This window comes from Lygodium microphyllum, chromosome 5 (assembly GCF_053477565.2).
Source record: "Lygodium microphyllum isolate KBCC chromosome 5, Lygodium_microphyllum_v1.1.10, whole genome shotgun sequence".
NCBI lineage: Eukaryota > Viridiplantae > Streptophyta > Polypodiopsida > Schizaeales > Lygodiaceae > Lygodium > Lygodium microphyllum.
Genome location: NC_141139.1, coordinates 104,108,107 through 104,131,222, shown reverse-complemented (window position 1 = coordinate 104,131,222; position 23,116 = coordinate 104,108,107). Strand labels below are relative to the sequence as shown.

General features: G+C 43.8%; 1 protein-coding gene across 7 annotated transcripts in view; it reads right to left on the bottom strand.

Annotated features, from left to right (window-relative positions):
- LOC148036231 (cilia- and flagella-associated protein 100-like) overlaps positions 1-23,116 on the bottom strand; it is a 209,341-nt gene that overhangs the window by 97,549 nt on the left and 88,676 nt on the right. For all 7 annotated transcript variants that reach the window (XM_087678227.1, XM_087678225.1, XM_087678231.1 and 4 more), the window contains one exon: positions 10,651-10,825. In XM_087678227.1, the coding sequence (XP_087534353.1) occupies positions 10,651-10,825 (175 nt within the window). The remainder of the gene's footprint in view (positions 1-10,650; positions 10,826-23,116) is intronic.

The following is a 23,116-nucleotide window of genomic DNA, read 5'->3' as shown; positions in this document are numbered from 1 at the left end:
TGCTACTGGACGTACGCGACGGTGGACACCCTCTTAGACTAGCATGTCTCTAGGTCCTTTCGGATACCCTAGGTCAGTCTAGCATTCATTTTTCGCACTCTTAGAGTCGGGCCCATTGGATTTTTATCTCTACATTTTAAGTCTTTCGCTACATTTACTCACACACACACACACACACACACACACACATTTGCATCTTTGCACTTGTTCCTTCACTTAGCTTTTCATTTTTGTTTTGTTTTGTTTTTGGAGCATCTCACTACTGACCTCTGTGATTGCAGACTTTGATCTCCTTTGCAAGTTTTGTTTTCAATGTAGGGCTAACATGCAGGTTTGCCAAGTCCTACCTGGGCTAGAGACTTGGGATGTGCGTCGTTCCTTCATGGTTTCATCATCCTTGGAGTTTTGCTCTTCTACCAGTATGGAGGCTTTCCCTCCCGAGGCGAATCGTGCAGCATCTCTCTTGATGCTATCATGGCGGTGACTTCTACCTAGCTCTTCCAGCTGGGATGCTTCCTTCTCCTCTTCATTCCTTATGGTTCTCGGCACCACACGAAGACCGACATCAGGCTCCTTTTCCTTCTTCGGCATCTACATCCAGGTTGAGAGGGGGTTCCTACCCTGCTTGGTATTCTACAGGCTTCAGCACTTTGTCTTCGACATCGGCTTCTCCCCCCTGTTGTACCTTACCCTTTGCATTGCATAATTTCATCATCTTTGTACTAGGGCGCTTGGGCAAGTGAACAATTTTTCCATGAGGGACACTGTCCAAGTGGCATCTGCTACATGAGCATTCTTCAACATGTAGCATAATTTGCATCTCATTGTGCAGAGCACCACTTAAGCAGATCCTAAGCTGATTCCACTGGCGGCTGTTGTTACCACACCACCATCCTTTTTCATCACATGGATACCTCATCACCTACTTTTCCTCATCATCGACAACCTGAGTGGATGGGTTAGCTTGTACTGTTTTGTGATGTGTTGGGTGTACCCTCCCTACTCCCGTCTTCTGGGTCACTATTCCTCAATCGGCCGCATCCCATTAAATTTACCACACTTATTCAAAAAAAAAAACACACAAAGTTCAATGTGGTTCCATCCGCCTTTGTAGGACTTGGTAGGCCACTGGGCAGCCAACGTGCACCCTTTGTCCAATGCCCTATTCACTTTGGGGTGACTACTTGGATTCCCTTGGTACGATAACCATCGCCTCTATAGTCTTGGTAGGCCACTGGGCAACCGGCATGCACCCTTTGTCTGATGCCTTGGCTGCTTTGGGGTGGGATGCCTTGGGGTACATGAACATCACCATGGCTGGCCTAACCTTTCGGCTCAGTTTTGGACCTGAGAGGAGGTGTTGAGCTAAAATATGCATTATTTGCTGATTAGCCATCCTTTTAGCCCCAAAACACACTAAAAATGCTCTTTTAGAGTAAAACCCTAAAACGGGTAGCGGTTCGAGAGAGTTCAGTGGAAACCCTAAAACGAGGAGCGGTTCAAGAAAGTTTAGTGGAAACCCTAATTTTTGGGGCGCCCTTCCACATCTGTAAATAGACAGGCTGCCCCCATTCAGCAATCATCCTTGTTTGCAGGTTACACCAGCCCACACCCTTTGCTGCTGTTGGCACCCAATTTCCAGCCTGCAGCCCACCTCCATCTACTGTCCAGCCATCATCAACTGCAGCCACATCATCTTCAACCTGTCCATTGCTGTAGGCGACAACTCTCAGCTGCTGGCGACTGCTCCAAACTGTCCCAGACTGCTGTTCAGCTTGCTGTCCATCATCTCCAGGGTCAGCCAGCCTGCGTTTTCAGCATTGCAGGCCCTGACACTCTCAGACATTGTTGCAGCCTGCTGTTTACAGCAGACTGTGCACAGTTTCCAGCCCCCGATCGGTGGTACACTACTGCGTTTACCATTTTCCAACCTCCAGACTGCTGCATTTAGGTGACGCCCCAGCAAGATCTTCAGTCACCTCATGTCATGGATAAAGGCAAACAACAGGTCCTGGGTTTCGACTCCCGCCACACTGACTGGATTGAGGCACGTCCCAAAAAAGGTAAGAAGTTGGAGGCAGGCCTGGCAGATCCTGGGCCTACTGCTTCCCCGGATTCCGTGCGCACGTATACGCGCAGAAAAGAAATGGTCACTTCACAGCAGGCTGCGCGTACTACGGCCCCGTCTGCCCCCCGTAATCAGTCTCCAAGGAAAGTCTATACCGACGGCCCCAAAGGCCCTCCTGCTAAGCTGGCGTTTGATGCGAAAGGTAATGTGATTACACCCTGGGATCGGCGTTATCCCCGCCCCACTCCCAAGGCAGGGGATTTTCCTTCTACCTCTAAAGCAGGTCGCCAGAATTCGTTTGCAGTATTGGCTGATTTTCTAGATGAGGGCGTACTGGATGCTCTCGCGGAAAAGGTGAAATCGAGGCAACAGGCGCCTCGTTCCTGACTTCCTTCTTTGAAGATATATGAAGATAGCCACGTGGAATGTGCGAGGCATTTGCTCTCGCCATAAGCAACATGTCATGTGGACCGTTTTGCATGAGAACCAGTGGGATGTATTGTGTGCAGTTGAGCACAAAAGTCACGGTGAAGCAGGAAAAGTTGTGGATTGTCATGGTTTCCGTCTGTTTTATGCAGGCACCCATGCTACGCACTATTCGGGCGTGCTGATGATTGTCCATGAGAAATATCAGCCTGTCCTTATTAAAAATGATGTGCAGGGCCCCTTTCTGGTAATCGAAGTTTTATTTGAAGGAGAGATTTTATGGTTATTGGGCCTCTATGCTCCGAATGATCCCGCATCCCGACGGGATCTTTGGTCCACTTTGCAAGCCTCCATGTCACTTGGCCGAAGGGGGTTTTTTATGGGAGATTTCAATATGTGTGTTCACTCCTCTCAGTCCACTTCAGGGCATTCGGCAATGGATGCGCCGGAAAGCCGGGCGTGGAATTCCTTTGCTTTGCACGTACTTAAGCAGGATCTTTGGTCGTGGCTTCACCCTTCTTTTTCAGGGTTTACTTTTCATTCCGCACAATATGCAACTACTTGGTCGCGGCTGGACAGAATGTATATCATGCAGGGGGATGATTTTCTTCCCGAGATGCTGGAAATGAAGGTCTTGCAGCAGTATGCGTTGTCGGATCATTTCCCCCTCCAACTGGAGATGCGGGCACAATCTATTGCACCTTTTATGCAGTTGCTGGATAGGCTCCCTCTACGTTTCAACTCCTCTTATTTGAAGCATTCAATTTTTTAGGGCTATATCCAGCAATTGATTGAGAGGTTCTTATTGGACTTCGCCTCTGAGGGCTTGCCTTCCTTTGCAAGGTTGCTCTCTAATGTACAGCGGGTTGCTCGGCAGTATGGGATCCATCATGCCTCGCTTTGTCGCTGTCGTCGATCTGCAGCAGAGGAGTTACTGGCTTTGGTCCGTTCCTTGCTCCTGGATTTCCCAGATGATGATTTTCTGCTGTCATTGGAGAGGCGTTTGGCCCATCTTCTTCAAGTATTTCAGTTGAAATCTTATCAGGACACATTGCAAGATAGTGCCTGCCAGTCTCTTACGTTCTCTCGCGCCTTGCATGCGTCTCCGGCTCGCGACAATATGACCAGACTCCAGGATTCGGAAGGTCGCATGGTCACTGATCCGCAGACCATTGTCAATATGTGCAGAAATTATTTTATGGAACTTCTTGGTTCTTCTCCCTTGCCTTCTAGCCAGGTCACGCATGCCCGCTCGGTCTTCTATCATCTGGTCCGCCAGCAGGTTCCATTGGATACGCAAGCCACTTTGGAGGCGAACATTTGCGAGGAGGAGGTTATGGATGTTTTGTTGCACCTGCCTACGGATAAAAGTCCTGGCTGGGATGGTCTCACTAATGAATTCTTTCAGAACTCGGCCACGCAGTTGGTGAAGCCATTGGTGGTCATGTTTCAGCAGGTTTGGGAAACAGGGGTCATGCCCTCCTCATGGAAAGGCCTTATCAAACTGATTCCAAAGGTCCCTTCGCCGTCAAAGCTGCAACACTGGAGACCAATCTCTTTGATGGGCTCCATGTATAAAATCTACTCCAAAGTGCTGGCGAACCGGCTTCACAAGCACCTTCCCGCTATTGTGCATCCTCTCCAATATGGTTTCATTAAGGGCCGCAACATTCTGCATAATATCTTAAATGTGCAAATGGCTATTGACTATGCGCAACACTCCGGTCAGGAAGTGGTATTGATTCAATTGGACTTGGAAAAGGCGTTTGATTACGTGGACTGGTCTTTCATTGCAGATCTCATGTCTACTATGGGCTTTGGTACCCGCATGTCCCGATTGATCTACACCATTAGTGTTGCGGCTTCCTCCAGAGTTATGCTCAATGGTGGGGTTACAGAGCCATTTGTCCTTGCACGCTCAGTCAGACAGGGTTGTCCTTTGAGTCCTCTCTTCTTTACCCTGGCGACTCACCCGGTCCTTTCAATGTTATCCTCCATGGCGGATTCTGCTCAGCTGGCAAGGTTGTCTCTTCCTTTGGGCCAGCACTTCATTAGCCAATCTTTGGCTGATGACACCTTTATGATTTTGCAGGCGGACAGGGACAACATTCGCAAGGCATTAGATGTTTGGACGCTTTTTGGTCAGGCCTCTGGGCTTCGCATCAATGCCTTTAAGTCAGCCATTCTCAGTTGCACGGAACCTGATTTACAGTCATTAGGCTGGCAAGGCCAGGTGGTTTCCCGTGGCTCTATTGTCAGGCATCTTGGATACCCATTGGGGGTGGATGTACGGCCAAAGGACCTGCTGGAGTGGATTTCACAAAAACTGGCGGCAAAGTTTATGTATTGGAAGTCGCAAGCGTGGCCCTTTCATGTCCGCCTCAAAGTGGCTCAGACAATTATGCTCCCAATGCTAACGTATTTCCTGCCATTGTTTCCATGGACGCCTACTACTTTGAAGGCTCTCACTCATCCCATCCGGTTCATGCTATGGAAGAAGGATTCACTGCAGGCAGGCATTTCGTGGATTTCATGGTCACATACATGTACCCCTAAGCGCATGGGTGGTGGAGCTATTTTGGATGCAGAAACTCATATGCTAGCTCTCCGTTGGTCCCTTTTTCGTGCCATGTGTGTGGATCATCACCCGTGGACCATCATTGCCCGTTATTTTCTTGAGGACAGCGGGCTCCGCCATGGTAACACCCGGCTTCGGGCCTCCTGGTGGCATGTCCTTAATGCTGACTCCCGTTTTTCCAGTCCCTCTTCCTCTTTGTTACTGCACTTGGTCGGCTCTTGGAAAGTGGTGCTCCAAAAGGCCCGTTGGCACCCGGTAGGGGACCGCTTGCAGACTAACTCTTTTCAGCTGGAATTGTTGGCAGTATCGAGACTACTTTCATGGGAAGATAAACATCAGCTCAGATTGAGATTTAATCGCCTGGCCCGTTTAGGTGTGACGTCGGTTGCGGATGCTACCCTTGCCACTCGCAATGTCCTCGTATCGTTTCGGACTGCTAGGCGGCTATTCAAGATCCTGCGCGGATACCATGATTTATGGGAAAAGCTTTCGTCGGAGCTTCAGGGTAGGCAACCCTTTCCTGCCCTGGCTGTGGATCGCCCTTGGCAGGACTGGGACCTTGCCTTTGAATCCATATGGTTGGCTAGAAGGCAATTTGTAAATGTAAATATTTCTAGTCATTAATTCAAAAGCCTTCACAAAAAAGCAAGGAGGGAGGGAGGGGAGAAAGAAAGAAAGAAAGAAAGGTGTATTAACATCTTCAAAAGGCCAAACCGGCCTACAAGGAAAGAATAGATACATGTAACGCTCAAGGAACTATTATGTTTCCAAGTACAATAAAGGAACCGTAATCTAAAAGGAAACATCTAGCTAAGAACAATAACTAACTGAAAATACTAAAAAAGCACTAGGAATCTAATATAATGTGGAATGGATATCTTTAACCTTTAATAGACTCCTTATGAGGACCTTTTAGAGTCCACACTTCCCCTAAAGGATTTCTTGTACTCTTCAATTTCAATCCTTAGGGCCCCTTGGGCTATGATGCCACACAAATTGCATAGCATAGCAAACAAAATCTGAGCCAAGGATAGAGCACATAGAAAATTGGTGAAGAATTGAGTTTTCTTCATTCGTACACAAAGTGATAAAGGATGGCTACATCTACTGATGTGTCTCCATGGTGAAACTCGGCTGGTGATCTAGGTAGATTCATAACGGAAGATCTTAAAGCTTGTTGGATGATGGGAAAATAGATGGATCATGGTTATAAGAGGGTTTCCTTTTAATAGCCCAAGAAAGTGGGTCACACAACCAGCATACCACATTAGTAACCTTCACTAGTCAGCAGGGGAATAGATGCTTTACCATAGGGTTGGGGGTGTTGCCCTTGAATCCCTAACTTGTGACCACCTTCACAACCCCTAGGACCAAATATAGGAGTCTAATAACTCTCACATCCCGCAACTCATTGTAGTGTATCTCAAGTTGGTACCACTTGATTGCAACATCTAACTCATAGACTAGACCCTCATAGGTCACTTCTTTTTTACAATCTAGTAACATAAACCTTACCAAATATAGAAGTCAAAACCTACCAATTTCTGGAGGATAAGCTAAAGCGTCGAGGTAGATTTGCTCAATGACATGCTAGTATCCATTGTATCCTCCTATGGTGCCTGAGCAAAGACATGGACCTACAATGGGCAACCAATTGCTCTATGTAAGGTGACTCTATGTGGTGGAACCAATGAGTGTGGGGTGTGCTTTGAATTATCATTTGTAGATGCAACTCCGAAAAAGTCAATAAGGATACATTGCCCGCCGATCTCTATGTTGGCACAACTCCAAAAGGAAGAGTCCAAGGCCATGCTAATCCAAGAAGTCCATCACTTTTTTGGTTTTTTTTTTTTTGGGTGGGGGGGAAGAGGGGTCACCGAGAAAGAGAGGGAGCAGCTTTTTTGGATGTTAATTTGCATATGGCTGCTCTGAGACTAGCACTTTTGCAGACACTATGTGTAAAGAGTCATCCTTGGTCAGATATTGCAAAATTTTTCATCCAAAAGACTAGCATCTCTCATGGTAGCACGGTTATTCAAGCTTCTTGGTGGCATGTGCTTAATTCTACAACGCCTGTTAAAGTCTCCCAATCTTTTCTCTTCTCTCATTTAATTGCATCCTAGCAAGAGATGTTATGTTTTGCAATTTGGAGCCCTCTTGATTTTCATAAGGAGGAAAATTTGTTGCAAGGAGAAGTGTTGGCTACCTCCACGTTATTGGATTGGCCTCATAAAGATTTGCAACGAGACAAGTTTAATCGAATCACTCATTTGGGGTTGCAGACAATCCATGATGGTGTCATTCCTGGGCAGCCCCGTCTATATTCTTTCCGGCATATTCATGAACACTTTCAAGTGTCTCGAGGATATCATGACATTTGGCCGTCCATGTAGGACATGATTCTGAAATTCTCTCTTTTGTCTGCTTTACAGCCATCCTCTCCCTGGCAAGATTGGATGTTTGTGCTTCCTGATGATTTTGAGAAAAGGTTAGCTAATCAAATATATCATCAAATGGTTGAGGCCAAGAGATGGGTCACTGGAAAGGCTAATAAATTATGGCATATTCGAGACAACAAAAGGAAGTGGCAAGAAAGCTTCATCCAAATCTGTAAGTCAAAGATTCCTTATTAGGGTAAAGTGTACGTGTGGAGGCTGCTTATTGGCGGTCTTCCAACTCGGGACGTGTTGCATGCTCAAAAGATCTCCGGTGGTCGCTGTGTATTTTGCACTACTAAATGTGATGAGAAATTGCTTCATCTCTTTGTCTCTTGCCCTGTCACTAGACAGATTTGGAGTTTGTTTCCCATGTGTGGTCCTCCGTGACTCAGCAACGGATATCAGCTCGTTCATGGATTATGGGAAGAATGACCTCTATGTCTACTTGGCATTCAGATTATTCCTCCTCTTCCATTTCCTTAGATGGATAGCTCTATGGCATAATTGGCGTACTCAGAATGCCTTTATTTTTTATTCAGTCTCAGGCATCCATAGTCATGTGGCCCGTGTTCGTGGTTTAGTGTTATGGCAAATCTCCTCTATGATTTCAGCTGATCTGGTTCTGCCTGACATTGCTGCTACCTGGCTGGATATTGTTGGCTCCACACCAGCTATCCTTTCTGTGTGATATTTGTGTGTTACAGTCTTGGTAGCCTTTCATTTGTGTTTATTTTTTCTCAGCTGACCGGATGGCCTGATGTAAATATTGCTACTTAATTCAATTATATTCACGAAAAGAGAGAGAGAGAGAGAGAGAGAGAGAGAGTATGGGCTTTGGTCCGCGGATGTCTCATCTAATATACACCATTAGCGCTGCAGCATCTTCGCGGGTCATGCTGAACGGAGGTGTTACTGAGCCATTTGTCCTTGCCCGCTCTGTCAGACAAGGGTGCCCTTTGAGCCCTCTATTTTTTGCCCTTGCAACACGTCCAGTTCTTTCGATGTTATCTCATATGGCAGCCTCTTCTCAGTTGGCAGGACTGTCGCTTCCTACAGGACAGCACTTCATTAGCCAATCCCTGGCAGATGATACTTTTATGATTTTGCGTGCGGACAGGGATAACCTTCGAAGCGCATTGGATGTTTGGAGCCTCTTTGGTCAGGCGTCCGGCCTTCGTATCAATGCCCTCAAATCAGCCATTCTCAGCTGCACGGAGTCGGATATGCAGTCCTTGGACTGGCAGGGTCTGGTTGTTCCTCGTGGCTCCATTGTCAGGCACCTTGGGTACCCTTTGGGTGTTGATGTTCCCCCAAAGCAGCTTCTGCAGTGGATTTCTTAGAAAATGGTGGCTAAGTTTATGTATTGGAAATCTCAAGCATAGCCTTTCCATGTTCGCCTCAAAGTGGCCCAAACTATTATGTTGCCAATGCTCACATATTTCTTGCCATTGTTGCCCTGGACTACTACGACTCTCAATGCTCTTACTCAGTCTATTCGTTTCATGCTATGGAAGAAAGACTCATTGCATGCAGGTATTTCCTGGATCTCTTGGTCGCATGCGTGCACCCCCAAACGCATGGGTGGCGGAGCTATTTTAGATGCCCAAACTCACATGCAGGCACTCCATTGGTCGCTTTTCCGCGCCATGTGCTCAGATCATCATCCATGGGTTGATATAGCCCGTTATTTCCTTGAGGGCCATGGGCTTCTACATGGCAATACCCAAATCCGGAGTTCTTGGTGGCATGTTCTTAATGCTGATTCGCGGTTCTCCAGTCCTTCTTCGTCGTTGCTTACTCATTTGGTGAGTTCCTGGCAACAGGTCCTTCAGAAGGCTCAGTGGCATCCAGCGGAGGATCGTTTAGCTACTAACTCTTTTCAATTGGAGTTGCTGGCAGTGTCGCGTTTACTTGCATGGGAAGGAAAACACGACCTCAGACCCCGATTCAACTGGATGGCCCGTTTGGGTTTGTCTTCAGTTGCGGATGCCACCCTTGCCAGTCGCAATGTGCTTATATCTTTTCGTACAGCTAGGAGGCTTTTCAGGATCCCTCGTGGATACCGGCCTTTATGGGAACAGCTTTTGAGGGTGCTCCAGAGCAGACAACCCTTTCCTGCCCTTGCTTCGGATCATCCCAGGCAGGATTGGGACCTACAAGGCCGGCTGACTTTAAGCAAAGCTTCTGCTAACCAAGTGTATCATATTCTGATTAAAGATCGTCAATGGCTCGTCACCAAAGCGAATGCTTTATGGGGATTACGTAAATCCCGGTCATGGTGGAGGGAAACTGTGATGGTGGGCTGGTTGAACAAGACACCCTTCAAATGTAAAGTCTTTCTTTGGAGAATGATGATTGGTGGTCTTCCGCTTGCTTCGGTCCTTTCCAAGCGACGAATCTCCAATGGCCACTGTTTCTTTTGCACCACTGCTGTGGAATCCGCCCGCCACCGATTTATTTCTTGCCCCATCGCAAAGAAACTCTGGTTATTTTTGTCGGCTGTTTGGCAAGGAGTGGTTGGTCTCCCCCTGCGCCCCTTTGATTGGGTTTTCGGGCAGCCCAAATACCCCGCTCCTGCACAGCCACATATGAAGCTCGTGTTTCATTTTCTTCGATATTGGGGCTGCTGGCATAACTGGACCATTCGGAATGCTTTTCTTTTTGACTCCGCCTATAATATTCAGCGGCATATTGTGAGGCTTAAGGGCCTCTTGTATTGGCAGTTGGATCTTCTCCGGCATTCTGATTTGCACTCTAGGGAGGACTTACGTCCCTGGCATATGGCAATTTCCTCTGCATCGTTGCCATGACGTTGTAACTTGTAGTACTTAGAACCTCTTCACATGATGACTTAGATTGTCGTCATGTATCTTGTAATCAAGTAATCTTGTACTTTTTTCGTAATTAATACAATTACCTTTTACGAAAAAAAAAAAAAGAGAGAGAGAGAGAGTGTGTGTGTGTGTAGAGACAAGTGAAAAGAGTGATACCAAGAAAATAAACTGTAAGATTAATGGAGAAATGTCATTTAGAGACCAACAAAAACTTTTCTATACACACTTAAACACTCTGACCTCGATTTTTCCTTTCATAGAAATATTCATACTGCAAAGGATACATTAACAAGGCAAAATTCTCACTTGTTTTAATGCTTCAGATGCAACTGTTGCCCCCATTCTAGAGGAAAAAGTAGATTTTTCAGCCACTGGTAACATATTTTCTTTCCTCTTTTGTTCTTTTTGCTTCTTTTCCAAACCTCTAATTCTAAAAATCTCTTCATCATCAGGCATAACAAAAGGCTTCTTTGCCCAAGCTCTATAATAAGATCACAACCAAAATAAAACACAAAACAAAAGGTGAATCTTAAAATATGTGTAGTTAGTTGTGTAGCTCAAACAAAAGACAATATATTAGCTTTCATAACAACTTAACATATTTTCCTGAGCACCTATAGACTTAACCTTAATTGTCTCTCATCGATAAAAATGTGTGCACAACTCTCAACATACAACTTTTTTTGTTAGTTGCATGCCTTCAATTGCCACATTGTTGGTACTACCATATGTTTTTGATAACTAATAGAGACTTGCATTCCAACCCAAAGACTCAAGCCAAGAAGACTAAGGAAAGAACTACTAAACAACTAATTAAATGGGACATCTCCTACAAGGTGTGGCACAATATGGCTCACTCCAATCCATTGAGACAATGAAGTTTTATTGACATGCTGACTGGACATGTGACAGTAGCATAGAAGTTTCTGAATTGTAATGTACTATCATCTTTTGGGGTTCAATTAGGAATCATATTGTTTACGCTTTTTTTTTTCAAGGAAGAGAATTTTTTCTATTAATCAAACTCATTGCAACAAATGCCCAAGGCAAATACAAAGTACAAAGCAGCCTTGTACAGTGTAAGGGACTCCCATTTCCAAAAACATGTAACAAGGGGAAGTCTATTACAAGGCTTGAATGAATAACGATATCAAAAATAGGAACTCTCAAAGGGAAGATGACTCCAAACACTTTCTCACCACTTGAGTCTCCAAAGCAGCCTATGCTGAGAAGCAAACAAGAGTGAGCCTCACAATTTTCTCCTCGAGATTCTGACACAAGTGGAGAAACATCTAACTATCATGGCTCTTAATAGCCATTCAAGATCTCACAAGCTGAATATGACTTGTTTCTTATGCATCGAACCCGCCAAGCCATTGAAGGTAAATATGACTCTTTCCCTTTACGTGTACATAAATTTGAAGATATTGCAGGATCATTGGAGCCTCCATCAAGGATGGGTCCCCCCATATTGGAGAAAGAAAAACCATGTTCTATTTTTTCAGCCTCATCCATCTACACCAATGCAAGGTACGTAAGTTTCTACTTTTGTTTCCCCCTCTTCTTATGCATCTATTTCTATGCAAGATTCTACAACACGTTATGAAGAAGATAAATTTCAGTTTGTTGACTATGGGATAAGTCTTGAAGAGGATCGAATCCTATATATCAATACACATAGAGATGGTTATAATACAAAATCAAGTATTTCTTCTTATAACTTTCCTCCTTTGTGTTTTACTTCTCATTGTCAGTCTAATGTTGGTGTTTCATCTTCTTTTCCATGTATATCAATATTTTAATTTCCATCATTCAATTCACAAAACCAATCTAATGCATTCACTCACATTCCATCTACACCATTATTTCAAATTCCACCCATCCCACCCTTTTCTTCCATTGCTTCCATATCTATATTTACACTGTCATTCACATCATCTCTCACCACTCCACCTATTGCACCACACACCACACTAGGGGAATCTTCAAACATGGGTTTTTCTCTTCCTTTAAGGTCCTCATCCTTTCCATACCTAGAGGGATAGAGGTGCATTGGTGGTGGAGGCTCATCCTCGAAACCAAGCACTTTCAAGATATTCTTTGCATGGATTAACTACGCACCTCAAGAGAAAATTTGATGGGACAGTCACAATGCCCAAGTGCATACCTTAATCTCCCTATTAGTAAAGAGAGGCATCATCCCGTATATTCGATCATACAAGACAGCCAAAGATGAATGGGAAAAACTTGCTTCTTTGTATCAAGTGTGCAATGAAGCACAAGTTCCTTACTTGCCTAACCAATTGGAAGATGTTTGCATGGAAGGAGGTAACATGGATACCTATCTCACATGCATCAAAGATCTTTGAGAGAAGTTATTAAATATTAATGAAGTAGTGCCACATAATCAACTTATTTCTATCACTCTCAATGGTCTACCTGAATCTTATTAAGGCTTTGCAACTACCTTGCAGTGGTAACTATGGGCAACTAAGTTACCTATAGTTTCAACTAGCTTGTGTCTCTTTTGTTGCAGGAAGAACAAAGCCATCTCAACCGCAATGCTACTTTGGTGGGCTGAACAGGCTTTTTCCACCCATAATTCTAGAAAGGGAAAACCTAAAGTAAGAAACATGCCTACTAGTCAAAAACGAGCAAATCTTCATGCTAGTCATCCCTCTACTTCCACACCTTCTACATCAAAGACCTCCTCCCATGCCGGTCCATCATCTTCCAACCCTTCAAAAGGTACATCTACCAAACCAAAGAGGTGCAATCATTGTTGAAAGGTGGGGCACAACATCACTCAATGTTGAAACCGCATTACATCAAAGGAGTCCAACAATCTTACTATCACACACAAGAGCATGAACTATACTCAATTAAAGGACTATATTTTCTTCATTCTATATCAATATAATCCTTCTATTCATGATTTTTTTTCTCTCACTAATGCAGCTTCTACTTGTTATTTCAACAATGGTGCTTCTAATCACATCACTTCTTGCTAAGCATTATTCTCATTTATTTATAATGTACCTAAGAGAGACAATTATGTGTGCCAACACAACCTCTTAAACACTTAAAGGCATTGGTCATGTGCATATTGTTTCAGCCACTCCTTTGCAAATCTTGTTTCAATTTTAGATATTGCAATTTCAGCTTTTCGAGTCATTTTCAATGGCCCCCAATGTGCAATGTATAATGAAGAGTTTCTTCTTCCATTGTCTTGGTAGGCACCCTCACTGAAGTCCTCTCCATCTTGACAAATATAATTAGCAACTTGTGAAACTCCTATTAATCATGCCTTATTGACACAAGAATCTTTCTAAGATACACATTTACTGTAAACGCCCCGAACAACGTAGTATGCTTAACAATTATGATATTTGCTTGTTTTCGAGATTTAATATAAAAGAGAATGAACACTTAAAGTTGAAAATGAAAATTACTCACAAAATTACAGCCATGAAAATGTAAAAGTAATGGAGACAAGATTGAGGGTTGAAGATGGGCAACCCCCCCCGAAGGAATGTATTTCTGCTCAACCCAAGTCCCTTAGGGAAGAGCTCAGTTACAATCAACCTGAGAGTGAGAAGAAGTAATTCTCACTCTCACAAGATCATGCAAAGATATACAAACACACATGCATTATCTATTATGCAATGATAAGAACTGATTTCTTTACAGTATGAGAGAAGAAAAAGGGGAATTCAGCCTTTCTCCATCGTTCATCAGCAGTACATGGATAGAGCTTGCTTCTTGTAGCTAAAATGGAAGAAAGAGCTCAAGAAGGAGGTGCTGTAATGAATTTACAGGCTTGCTATCTTGTAAAACAACAGTGATAGAAGAGGGAATATGGAAAAATTTGATAATGGAGAAGTGGGGGATGATGATGGGGATGGATGGGGCCAGTTTCTGGCTATCTGTGGGTGCTGTACATGAGTTTACAGCAAAGAAAAATGATGATCAATGAAGAAAAACGAGCTCTTATTTATAAGAGAGGGGAAAGCTAGTACAGAAGGGGAAAGTGGAGTAGCACAAGACAAGTGTCCAGCCACATGTCATGAGATGTGACAAGTGGTGGAACACTTGGAAACTTGTGTGACAAGTGTCTTGCTTGCTTCTTGTAGCTAAAATGGAAGAAAGAGCTCAAGAAGGAGGTGCTGTAATGAATTTACAGGCTTGCTATCTTGTAAAACAACAGTGATAGAAGAGGGAATATGGAAAAATTTGATAATGGAGAAGTGGGGGATGATGATGGGGATGGATGGGGCTAGTTTCTGGCTATCTGTGGGTGCTGTACATGAGTTTACAGCAAAGAAAAATGATGATCAATGAAGAAAAACGAGCTCTTATTTATAGGAGAGGGGAGAGCTAGTACAGAAGGGGAAAGTGGAGTAGCACAAGACAAGTGTCCAGCCACATGTCATGAGATGTGACAAGTGGTGGGACACTTGGAAACTTGTGTGACAAGTGTCTTGACACTTGTCTCTTCTTTATGGCCTTCCTTTTTGGGTTGAATACTGTCAAGAATAGAAACAACCAAATTTAGTAAGCACAGTCAGAGTACAGAACTTACTATTTTTAGAATGACATCCCTATTTTTTAGGACTAGCATTTTTAGGCTAATTCGAGGCTCCTAAAATTTAGGGACCTCCTAAAATTTAGGGATCTCCTACAATTTAGGGACCCCCCCAATATGGGTATCATATGAAAGCTTTTTCCGTGTACATTGCAAAAATGGTATCCGAATCTTCATGTGACTTTCCTATGCAAAGAAATGTGCATTTCAAGCTTTCAGCCCACACATACACATTATACAAGCATTTCATGATCATGCCATCTTGTTGATTGTAACTGTCTGTTCTGGTGGATCTAGCCCACACTTCAAGGCATCAGTCCTTTCGGTGTGCGAGTCTAACCCTGATATGCGTGAGTTCTAGTCACAAGCGCCCAATCGGGTCATATAGGTGGAAGTGTGAACTATCTTTTCTCTAACCCACCGTGTGGGTCCACCATAACCTGTGACCACTCATCAGTGGCCAACTCCAATGCACTTTTCTTTATATCTAATTAGTGCAAAGGAAATAAATTTAATAAATCATTATATAGACAAATTAATGAAAAAGGATACAAATTTTGTTTCTATAGAGTTGTGACATTTACGGCACCAAAGCCTTGGCCAAATCAACTATCGTGCATTAATGAGACTCCAATCAAACAATATAGTTAAAGATCTTCCCAAAATCTAGCTACCGTCAAATCACACTTGTGAAGGCTGCCTACTTAGTAAGATGCAACAATTTTCCTTTCCCAAGGATTCTCATGTTGATTCTCCATCTAACTTGCATCTCCTTCACGGTGATGTTTGTGGTTCTATGCAAACCAAATCTCTGGGTGGATTCCTCTATTTTGTCACCTTTATTGATGACAAATCCCGATTCATTTGGGTATATCAGGTGAAGTCTAAGTTTGAAGTCTTCTCTTGCTTCAAAACTTTTATTGCCATGGCACAAAATCAAAGTAGATCTCACATTTGGACCCTTTGCACCAACGGGGGAGTGAACACCTTTCTAAATAGTTTAATTTAAAGTATCTTGCATCTTGAGGTATTCATCATTAGTGCATTGTCCCTTTCTCTACAGCAAACTAAAGTAGAAAAAAGGAAGAATCACTAATGGAGATGAAAAATGCATGATGAAGAGTCAGAAAATACCAAATTCTTTTTTGGTCAATGCTCTTCTTTGTGCCACTTATGTTTTGAACAAGTGCCCCACATGAGCCTTATGCACTATCACTCCTTATGAGAACTGCAGTGCATGTGTATGCGTGGAGTTCTCAGTGCATGTGTACGCGTGGATTGGGCGCAAGAGTTTACTTTTGGCATGCTTCAACTTCTTACATTTTTGGCTGGCCGACTATATTTCTAGGCCATTATGATGCTGGCTGACCTGATACATTTTTGGTATGATTTTATACCTATTTATTTATGGTCTCCCTCCTCTTCAATTATTATTCACTTGCAACATAGTTACCAGGAACGGGGAATGGGGTGAATGCCCAAAGATAGGGAGCAGAAACGGAGGGACTGGCGCGCGCGCGCGCGCACACACACACACACACACACACACACACACACACACATATATATAGAGAGAGAGAGAAAGAGATAGAGAGAGAGTCAACACTTAAGTCTTAGAATCTAGAAAGAGAGATCATATCAACCATAATTCGTGAAATTAGCGACACAATAATCAAGTTTCAACAATAATAAAGATTCAAAATATTGTAATCAGCAATGGATTGTCGCATTCATGATTCAACATTAATAATCAACAATGTTGCATAAGTCCAACAAGTGTGCATTGCAAAGACACAAAATATGCACTAAACTTTAAAGTCTAAAGATCCAAGTTACAAGAGCTCCAATTTCCAAGTCAATACTCTAAAGTTCCAAAAGGCTAGCTGCTAAGTGTTGTGATTCATGGAAGATGGCTCCACTATGCTTGAATGCTCATCCTATTGAATAACATCCTACCCATCACCATCACCATCATCATCATCGTCATCTTTTTTCCAACATATAAAAGAATCAGCCTTTACAATTGATGCACAAGCTAGCAAGCGAAGATTGGAGCTCACATAAACAAGGTCATTCATCTTCATTGCACCAAGACAATTTCTCTTCTTTGAGTGAATGTGATTGAATGAGCTCCATAGTTGCTCTAAACAAGAAGAGCTAATTGTTTGGCTAAGAATACGAATAGCCAAACTCTACAACTCTGGAACTTCTACCCCGTAGTCCTCCCACCATAAAGCAACCCCAATATTTGTTATGTCCTCTAGTGCATCCTCTGTACCAAACATCCCTAATGTTTGCCGATACACAGAGAGCTGATTTTTAATTTTGCGTTGCATTTCACGGCTAGGATAAAGCCTTGCATGCAATGTGTTCCAAGCCTTGACCATCTCAAGGTCTCTTTCTTACATCTTTCCTTGAAACTCAGAATCAAGCACATATGCTGCAACATGCATAGGAGAGTCGTACTCATTCCATCTACTGATGCATAAATTCTTGATCTACTCATACCTGTCTACATTTGGTTCTAAACTCTCCAACTTCTCAATCATGCGATCCATACCTTCATAGATCTTCCCAATGCAAGGATCTGCAAGCCTCAACATGTGCATAATAGGATCAACCATTTGGTTGGTGCGATTCACCTCATCCCAAAAATCTCTATCAAAGACATATGCATTACATAACACAGCACTAGCAGTGACAGCCTAGTCTAATTTTCATGCTCATCACTAGCAAATAGCTCCCTAATTGCACCTTTGCAATAGTGCAATCAACCAAGCATAAGAAAGTTATATGCAAATCGTGTATTAGAGTATTTGAGAAGTTCTTTGACACTTCTCTTGCGAAACTCAGCATGCAAGTACTAATAATTACATATAAATATGATAATCTTGTTGCCTTTCGCAACAAGAGATGCAATCCATGGCAAGTCCCTAATATCCTTCAACAAGTTATTCAAGCAATGCGCCATGCATGGCCTAAAGGTGATATGTGGATACATTGCCATTAAAATGTTTCCTGCTACCCTATTTGTAGGTTCACCATCTGCCACAAACTACACTACATTTTCTGCCCCAACAGCCTGCACTGCCTCACACCACTCGGATGCCAATACATCTGCACTCTTTCCAGTCTCTGAAGCATCATGACTGCCAATGAAGTATACATTCCCATGAGAATATGCGACAACACCATGTATAGACCTATGGCGTGTGTCACTCCATCCATCTGCTATCAATGTCACTCCATTTCTTGCCCATTGATTGCGAATATTTGTTGTTGCAATCTCTATGGCTGCTTTCTCCTTCTGAAGCAATGTAGTCCTGATAGTTTCTAATGAAGGGGGCTTATATGTGGGTCCATACTCTGCAATCTTTGTCACCATATTTAAAAAATAAGGTGACCTGGCTGATTTGAATGCAATATGGTCATGGTAAAAAAAGCATGCCACTGCTGCATTTGTTTCCTCTTTCTTCTTTGGTTCCCATGAAGTGTGCAATGGACTCTGTCTAACACCATGGCCTGCTGCCACTGATGGCCCACAAGAAGGCTGCGTAGTCACTAATCCCGATGGTCTTCTGCCACCTTCTTTGAGGCGACAGAGTGGGCCCAACACCATGGTGAGGTTGGGTTTTCCCCAGGCTTGAATTTGCCGGGTCTCCGCACTTTACAGATCGGCCACCAGCAGGGTTCTCATAGGAAGGAGGCGAGGGGAGGAGTTTTGGCCGGAGAGATGGGTCCCACAGGGCTGCCCCCTGGCCCCATACCTGTTTCTTCTCTTTGCAAAGGCGATGTCTCAATTCCTCAGGTCACGTGTGAGCGGATTACATGGCCTCCAACTTCCAACAAGAGAGGAGACCGAGTTATTAGACTCAGAGTATGTAGATGATACAACGCTCTACATAGAGGATGACGAGTTGATGTTGGAGAGAGCGAGGCTGGCTCTTGAGGTGTTCTGCTCTGCAGCGGGAGCAAAAATCAACTGGCGAAAGTCGGTTGGTTTCCTCACTGACCCAAACTCTAGCACGGAGTGGGGCGTCCACCTGGGATTTAGATGGGTGAGCAGAGAGGACAGACCGTCCGGTACCTAGGGTTCCAGGTGGGACTTGACATCACTCCCGCCTAGCAGTTTCTTTGAGTCCTCGATTCTATTTGGAGGAAGCTGACCTACTGGAGCACGGCTTGCCTCTCACTAGCCAGCTGAGCCCTGGTGGTTAACTAGGTCCTCCTAGCGACGGCCTGGTACATCGCCTCGTGTTGGTACTTCTCCTCCTCCTGCATAATGCAACTGTTGGGATGTAAAGGTCCTTTATTCACCTCCGTGTATTTTACACGTGTATTGTTATGTTGTACATGTGAATGCACCCTTACGGGCCCCAAGTATAAATACATTTTATTCTTTGTGTACCAACACATTGTTGGTACACCAAAATCTGTTCGTCACTCTTACTCTCACTCTCACTCACCTGTTCAATTCCTCTGCTGCAAATCTTCACGCTTCCGCTACCCGCGCACTCCAACAACTGGTATTAGAGCTGAGGTTCAGGTGCTCACACTCCTCGAAGTCCGCGTGAGACAACACCAGCTCTTCGCTCGCGAGAAATCTGTAAGTCGTCACTCATACAGGTCAGGTCGTCACTGTTTCCAGGCACGTGTATGTGCTGGACAGTCAGGCGACAGTGTTGCAGGTCACGTTTTGTGCAAGCGACAGCCTGATAGATAGGCGACAGGTCGTTTTTTTATCTGGCAGCAGTCAAACAGGTCACGAGCAACCAGGACAGGTCGTTTTTTGACCAGGCAAGCAGTCGAACAGGTCACGAGCATCAGGCGCAGGCTGGACAGGTCACGAGCATCAGGCGCAGGTCAACGACTGCAAGCGACAGCTCACGCAGACTGCATGGCATCTGACGGGCAGGCGACAAGCTGCGTGGCATCTGACAGGCAGTGCGACAGTCAACGGCTGGTGACGGGGTGATTCGACACATTTTTTCTTCCAGAAATTTTTTAAATTTCTCTAAGGTTTACTGCAAGCAACCTCTTTGCCACTGACGGGAGTTCGCGCGCGCAAGCACAGTTCTCAGATTTGGTCAAATTTGAACCTGGAAATTTTGGGCTTTTCCCAGATTTGATGCTGTTTATGCTTGACAGTGACATCTGTGTCAAAAATTGCAGACATTGTGCGCATTGACCTCAATTAATTTGGGGATTTTTCAAAATTTGTTGGAATTTTGCTCATCCGAGTAAAATTTCTTGGCATTGGACCAAGGAAAATTGGGGCTTTTCATGTATTGATGCAATTTTTCTCAGCTGAGTCAGTTTGGGTGACATTTGCGCACATTTGGACCTGGAAATTTGGGATTTTGTGCAGAATTTGATAAATTTCTGCATTATTTGCCTGTGCAGTGGCTGGTTTATGTCAAAACAGCAGAGGATTATTGCTGGTTATGCAAGAACAGCAGTGTATTTGCTGATTTAGCTTGTGCTCTTGCAGTTCAGTGCTTTTACACTTGTACTTGTGAAAAATGGCTGCAACTTCTTCTAGTTCTGACATTAAAAGTTTGTTGGGAATCAAGCGATTTGATGGTCAGGGTTTTGATCTTTGGAAATATCGTATGCAGGGCATACTGTTCTTAAAGGATTGTGAGGATGCTTTGCAAATGGATAAACCCACACAAATGTCTGAGGCGGATTGGGCCAAAGTCAATAAAAGGGCTGTGGCTTATATAAAGATGGGTGTCACTGATGACATTTTGACAGACATTAAGGGTTTAGACACTGGTCATGCAATATGGGAGAAGTTGAAGACTACCTATGAGATCACCACACCTGTCAATCAGGTGCATTTAATGCGTAAGTTGGTGAATATGCGGTTGGATGAGTCCAAGCCTGCAGCTGAGCACTTGAGTGCATTTACTGGCATTTTAAATCAGCTCAAGGATGCAAGTTTGGATTTTGATGATAAGTTGAGGGCGATCTTTTTGATCATGACATTGCCTGACTCTTGGGAGACTTTGGTTGTTTCTCTCAGCAATAACCCCAATCTCACATATGATGGTGTGAGGAGTTCGATCTTAAATGAAGAAATCAGACGTAAGTCTAGTGGAGAAGGCAGCAACTCAGCTTATAATGTTAGAGGCAGGGCTGAAAAGAAAAATGCAAATGCTGGACAGAGAAGCAGGAGCAAGAGCAAAGGAAAAGAAAAGAGTGATGTTACATGCTATCAGTGTGGTCGGAAGAGCCACAAGAAGCCTGATTGCAGGTATTACAAGAAGGAACAAGAGAGAAAGAAGAATGCAGGAGACAAAAAGAAGAAAGAGGAAAAGACAAATGCATCTAAGGCACGTAAAGGCAAGGAAAAGGCCAATGTGGCCTCTAGTATTGTCATAGAGGAGCTCTCAGATGCAGAGGCTTATGTATTATGTGCAGTGGATTATGATGCCCTTGTATGTCACATGCAGGATATGCAGATCACCAAGGCTGATGTGATTGATGCACTTTTGTCAGTTGATGATTGTGTCACTCAGACTTGGATTGTAGACTCTGGTGCCTCTTTCCATGTGACTCCATGCTTGGAGTGTTTTGCTACTTTTGATGCAGGCTGTTATGGCAAGGTTTACCTTGGAAATAATCATGCTTGCAGCATTGATGGGATTGGCACCATACACTTGTCTTTGGATAATGGGCAAGAACTTGTGTTGAAAGATGTCAGATATGTGCCTGGCATCAAGAAGAGTTTACTATCTGTTGGACAGCTTGACTTGCATGGTTACACCACACTGTTTGGTGGTGGTTTATGGAAATTAAAAAGGGGTTCCATGCTGATTGCTAAAGAAACCAAGAAGGGCACTTTGTATTGTCTGCACTGTAAAGCCTTGAATGGCAAGTTTCTTGCAGTTGCTGAAATTGGCTGTCATTTGGAGTTATGGCATAAGAGATTAGGCCATATGAGCCAGAAAGGTCTTGATGTTCTTACCTCTTTGAAGAGGGTTGATGGAAAAGGCTCTAAACTTGATTTTTGTAATGACTGTCAGTTTGGAAAGCAAATGAAAAATTCATTTTACTCTGGTGTCTCCCATAAGTCAAATGTATTGGACTTAGTGCATTCTGATGTATGTAGCATGCCTTTGAAATCGTTGGGTGGCGCTGCATACTTTGCCTCTTTTATTGATGATTGTTCCAGGAAGATTTGTGTTTATTTGTTGAAAAAGAAAAGTGAAGTGTTTGCTGTTTTTAAAACATTTCATGCATTCGTGACTACTCAGACAGGTAGAAAGTTGAAATGCTTGAGAACTGATAATGGGGGTGAGTTCACGTCTAATGAATTTAAGTCCTTTTGTGACTTGCATGGGATCAAGAGGGAGCTTACAGCCCCTTACAGCCCTTCTTCGAATGGTGTGGCTGAAAGATACAATAGGACTCTATGTGAGAGAGTGCGGTGCATGCTGTCCACTGCTAATCTCCCTCATGAATTTTGGGGAGAGGCACTTAAAACCGCGGTTCACATTTGCAACCGCTCTCCAAACAGGTCCCTAAATAATGGCATTCCTGAGGAGGTTTGGTCTAGCAAACCGGCCTCATATGACCATTTACGAATATTTGGCTGTGATGCTTTTGTGCATGTTAGAAATGAGCTGAGGAATAAACTTGACCCGAAATCCACCAAAGGCATTTTCATGGGCTACGGTGATGAGGGTGAATTTGGCTATAGAGTGTGGCTACCTCAGTCCAAGAAAATTGTTCGCAGCCGTAATGTTGTGTTTAATGAGGCAAAGTTGCTGAAAGGTACTTTAGCCTCTGATGAAGACATGAAAAAGGTCAAATTTCAGAATTTGCAGCCACCTATTACTTCAAATGATGAGCCTCATGGTGCTGTACCACAGGCTCAAACTGATGATCAGCCGGTTATCTTTGAGCCAGATGATGATGGACAGCAAATAGAAGCACAGGGAGGTCATGGACAGCAAGATAGACTTGCTGATTATGAAAATGCAGGTGCTGGAAATGAAAATGAAGGTGCTGTACAGCATGAACAGCATGCTGAAAATGGCTTACAGCAGCCAATAAATGCTGAAAATAACATGACTCCAGATGTAGATCCGATTCCTGAGAATGTAGATCATTGGATACGCAGGTCTACATGCCCAAGAAGGCAGCCACATAGATATGACCCCTCTTTGCATTATGTGA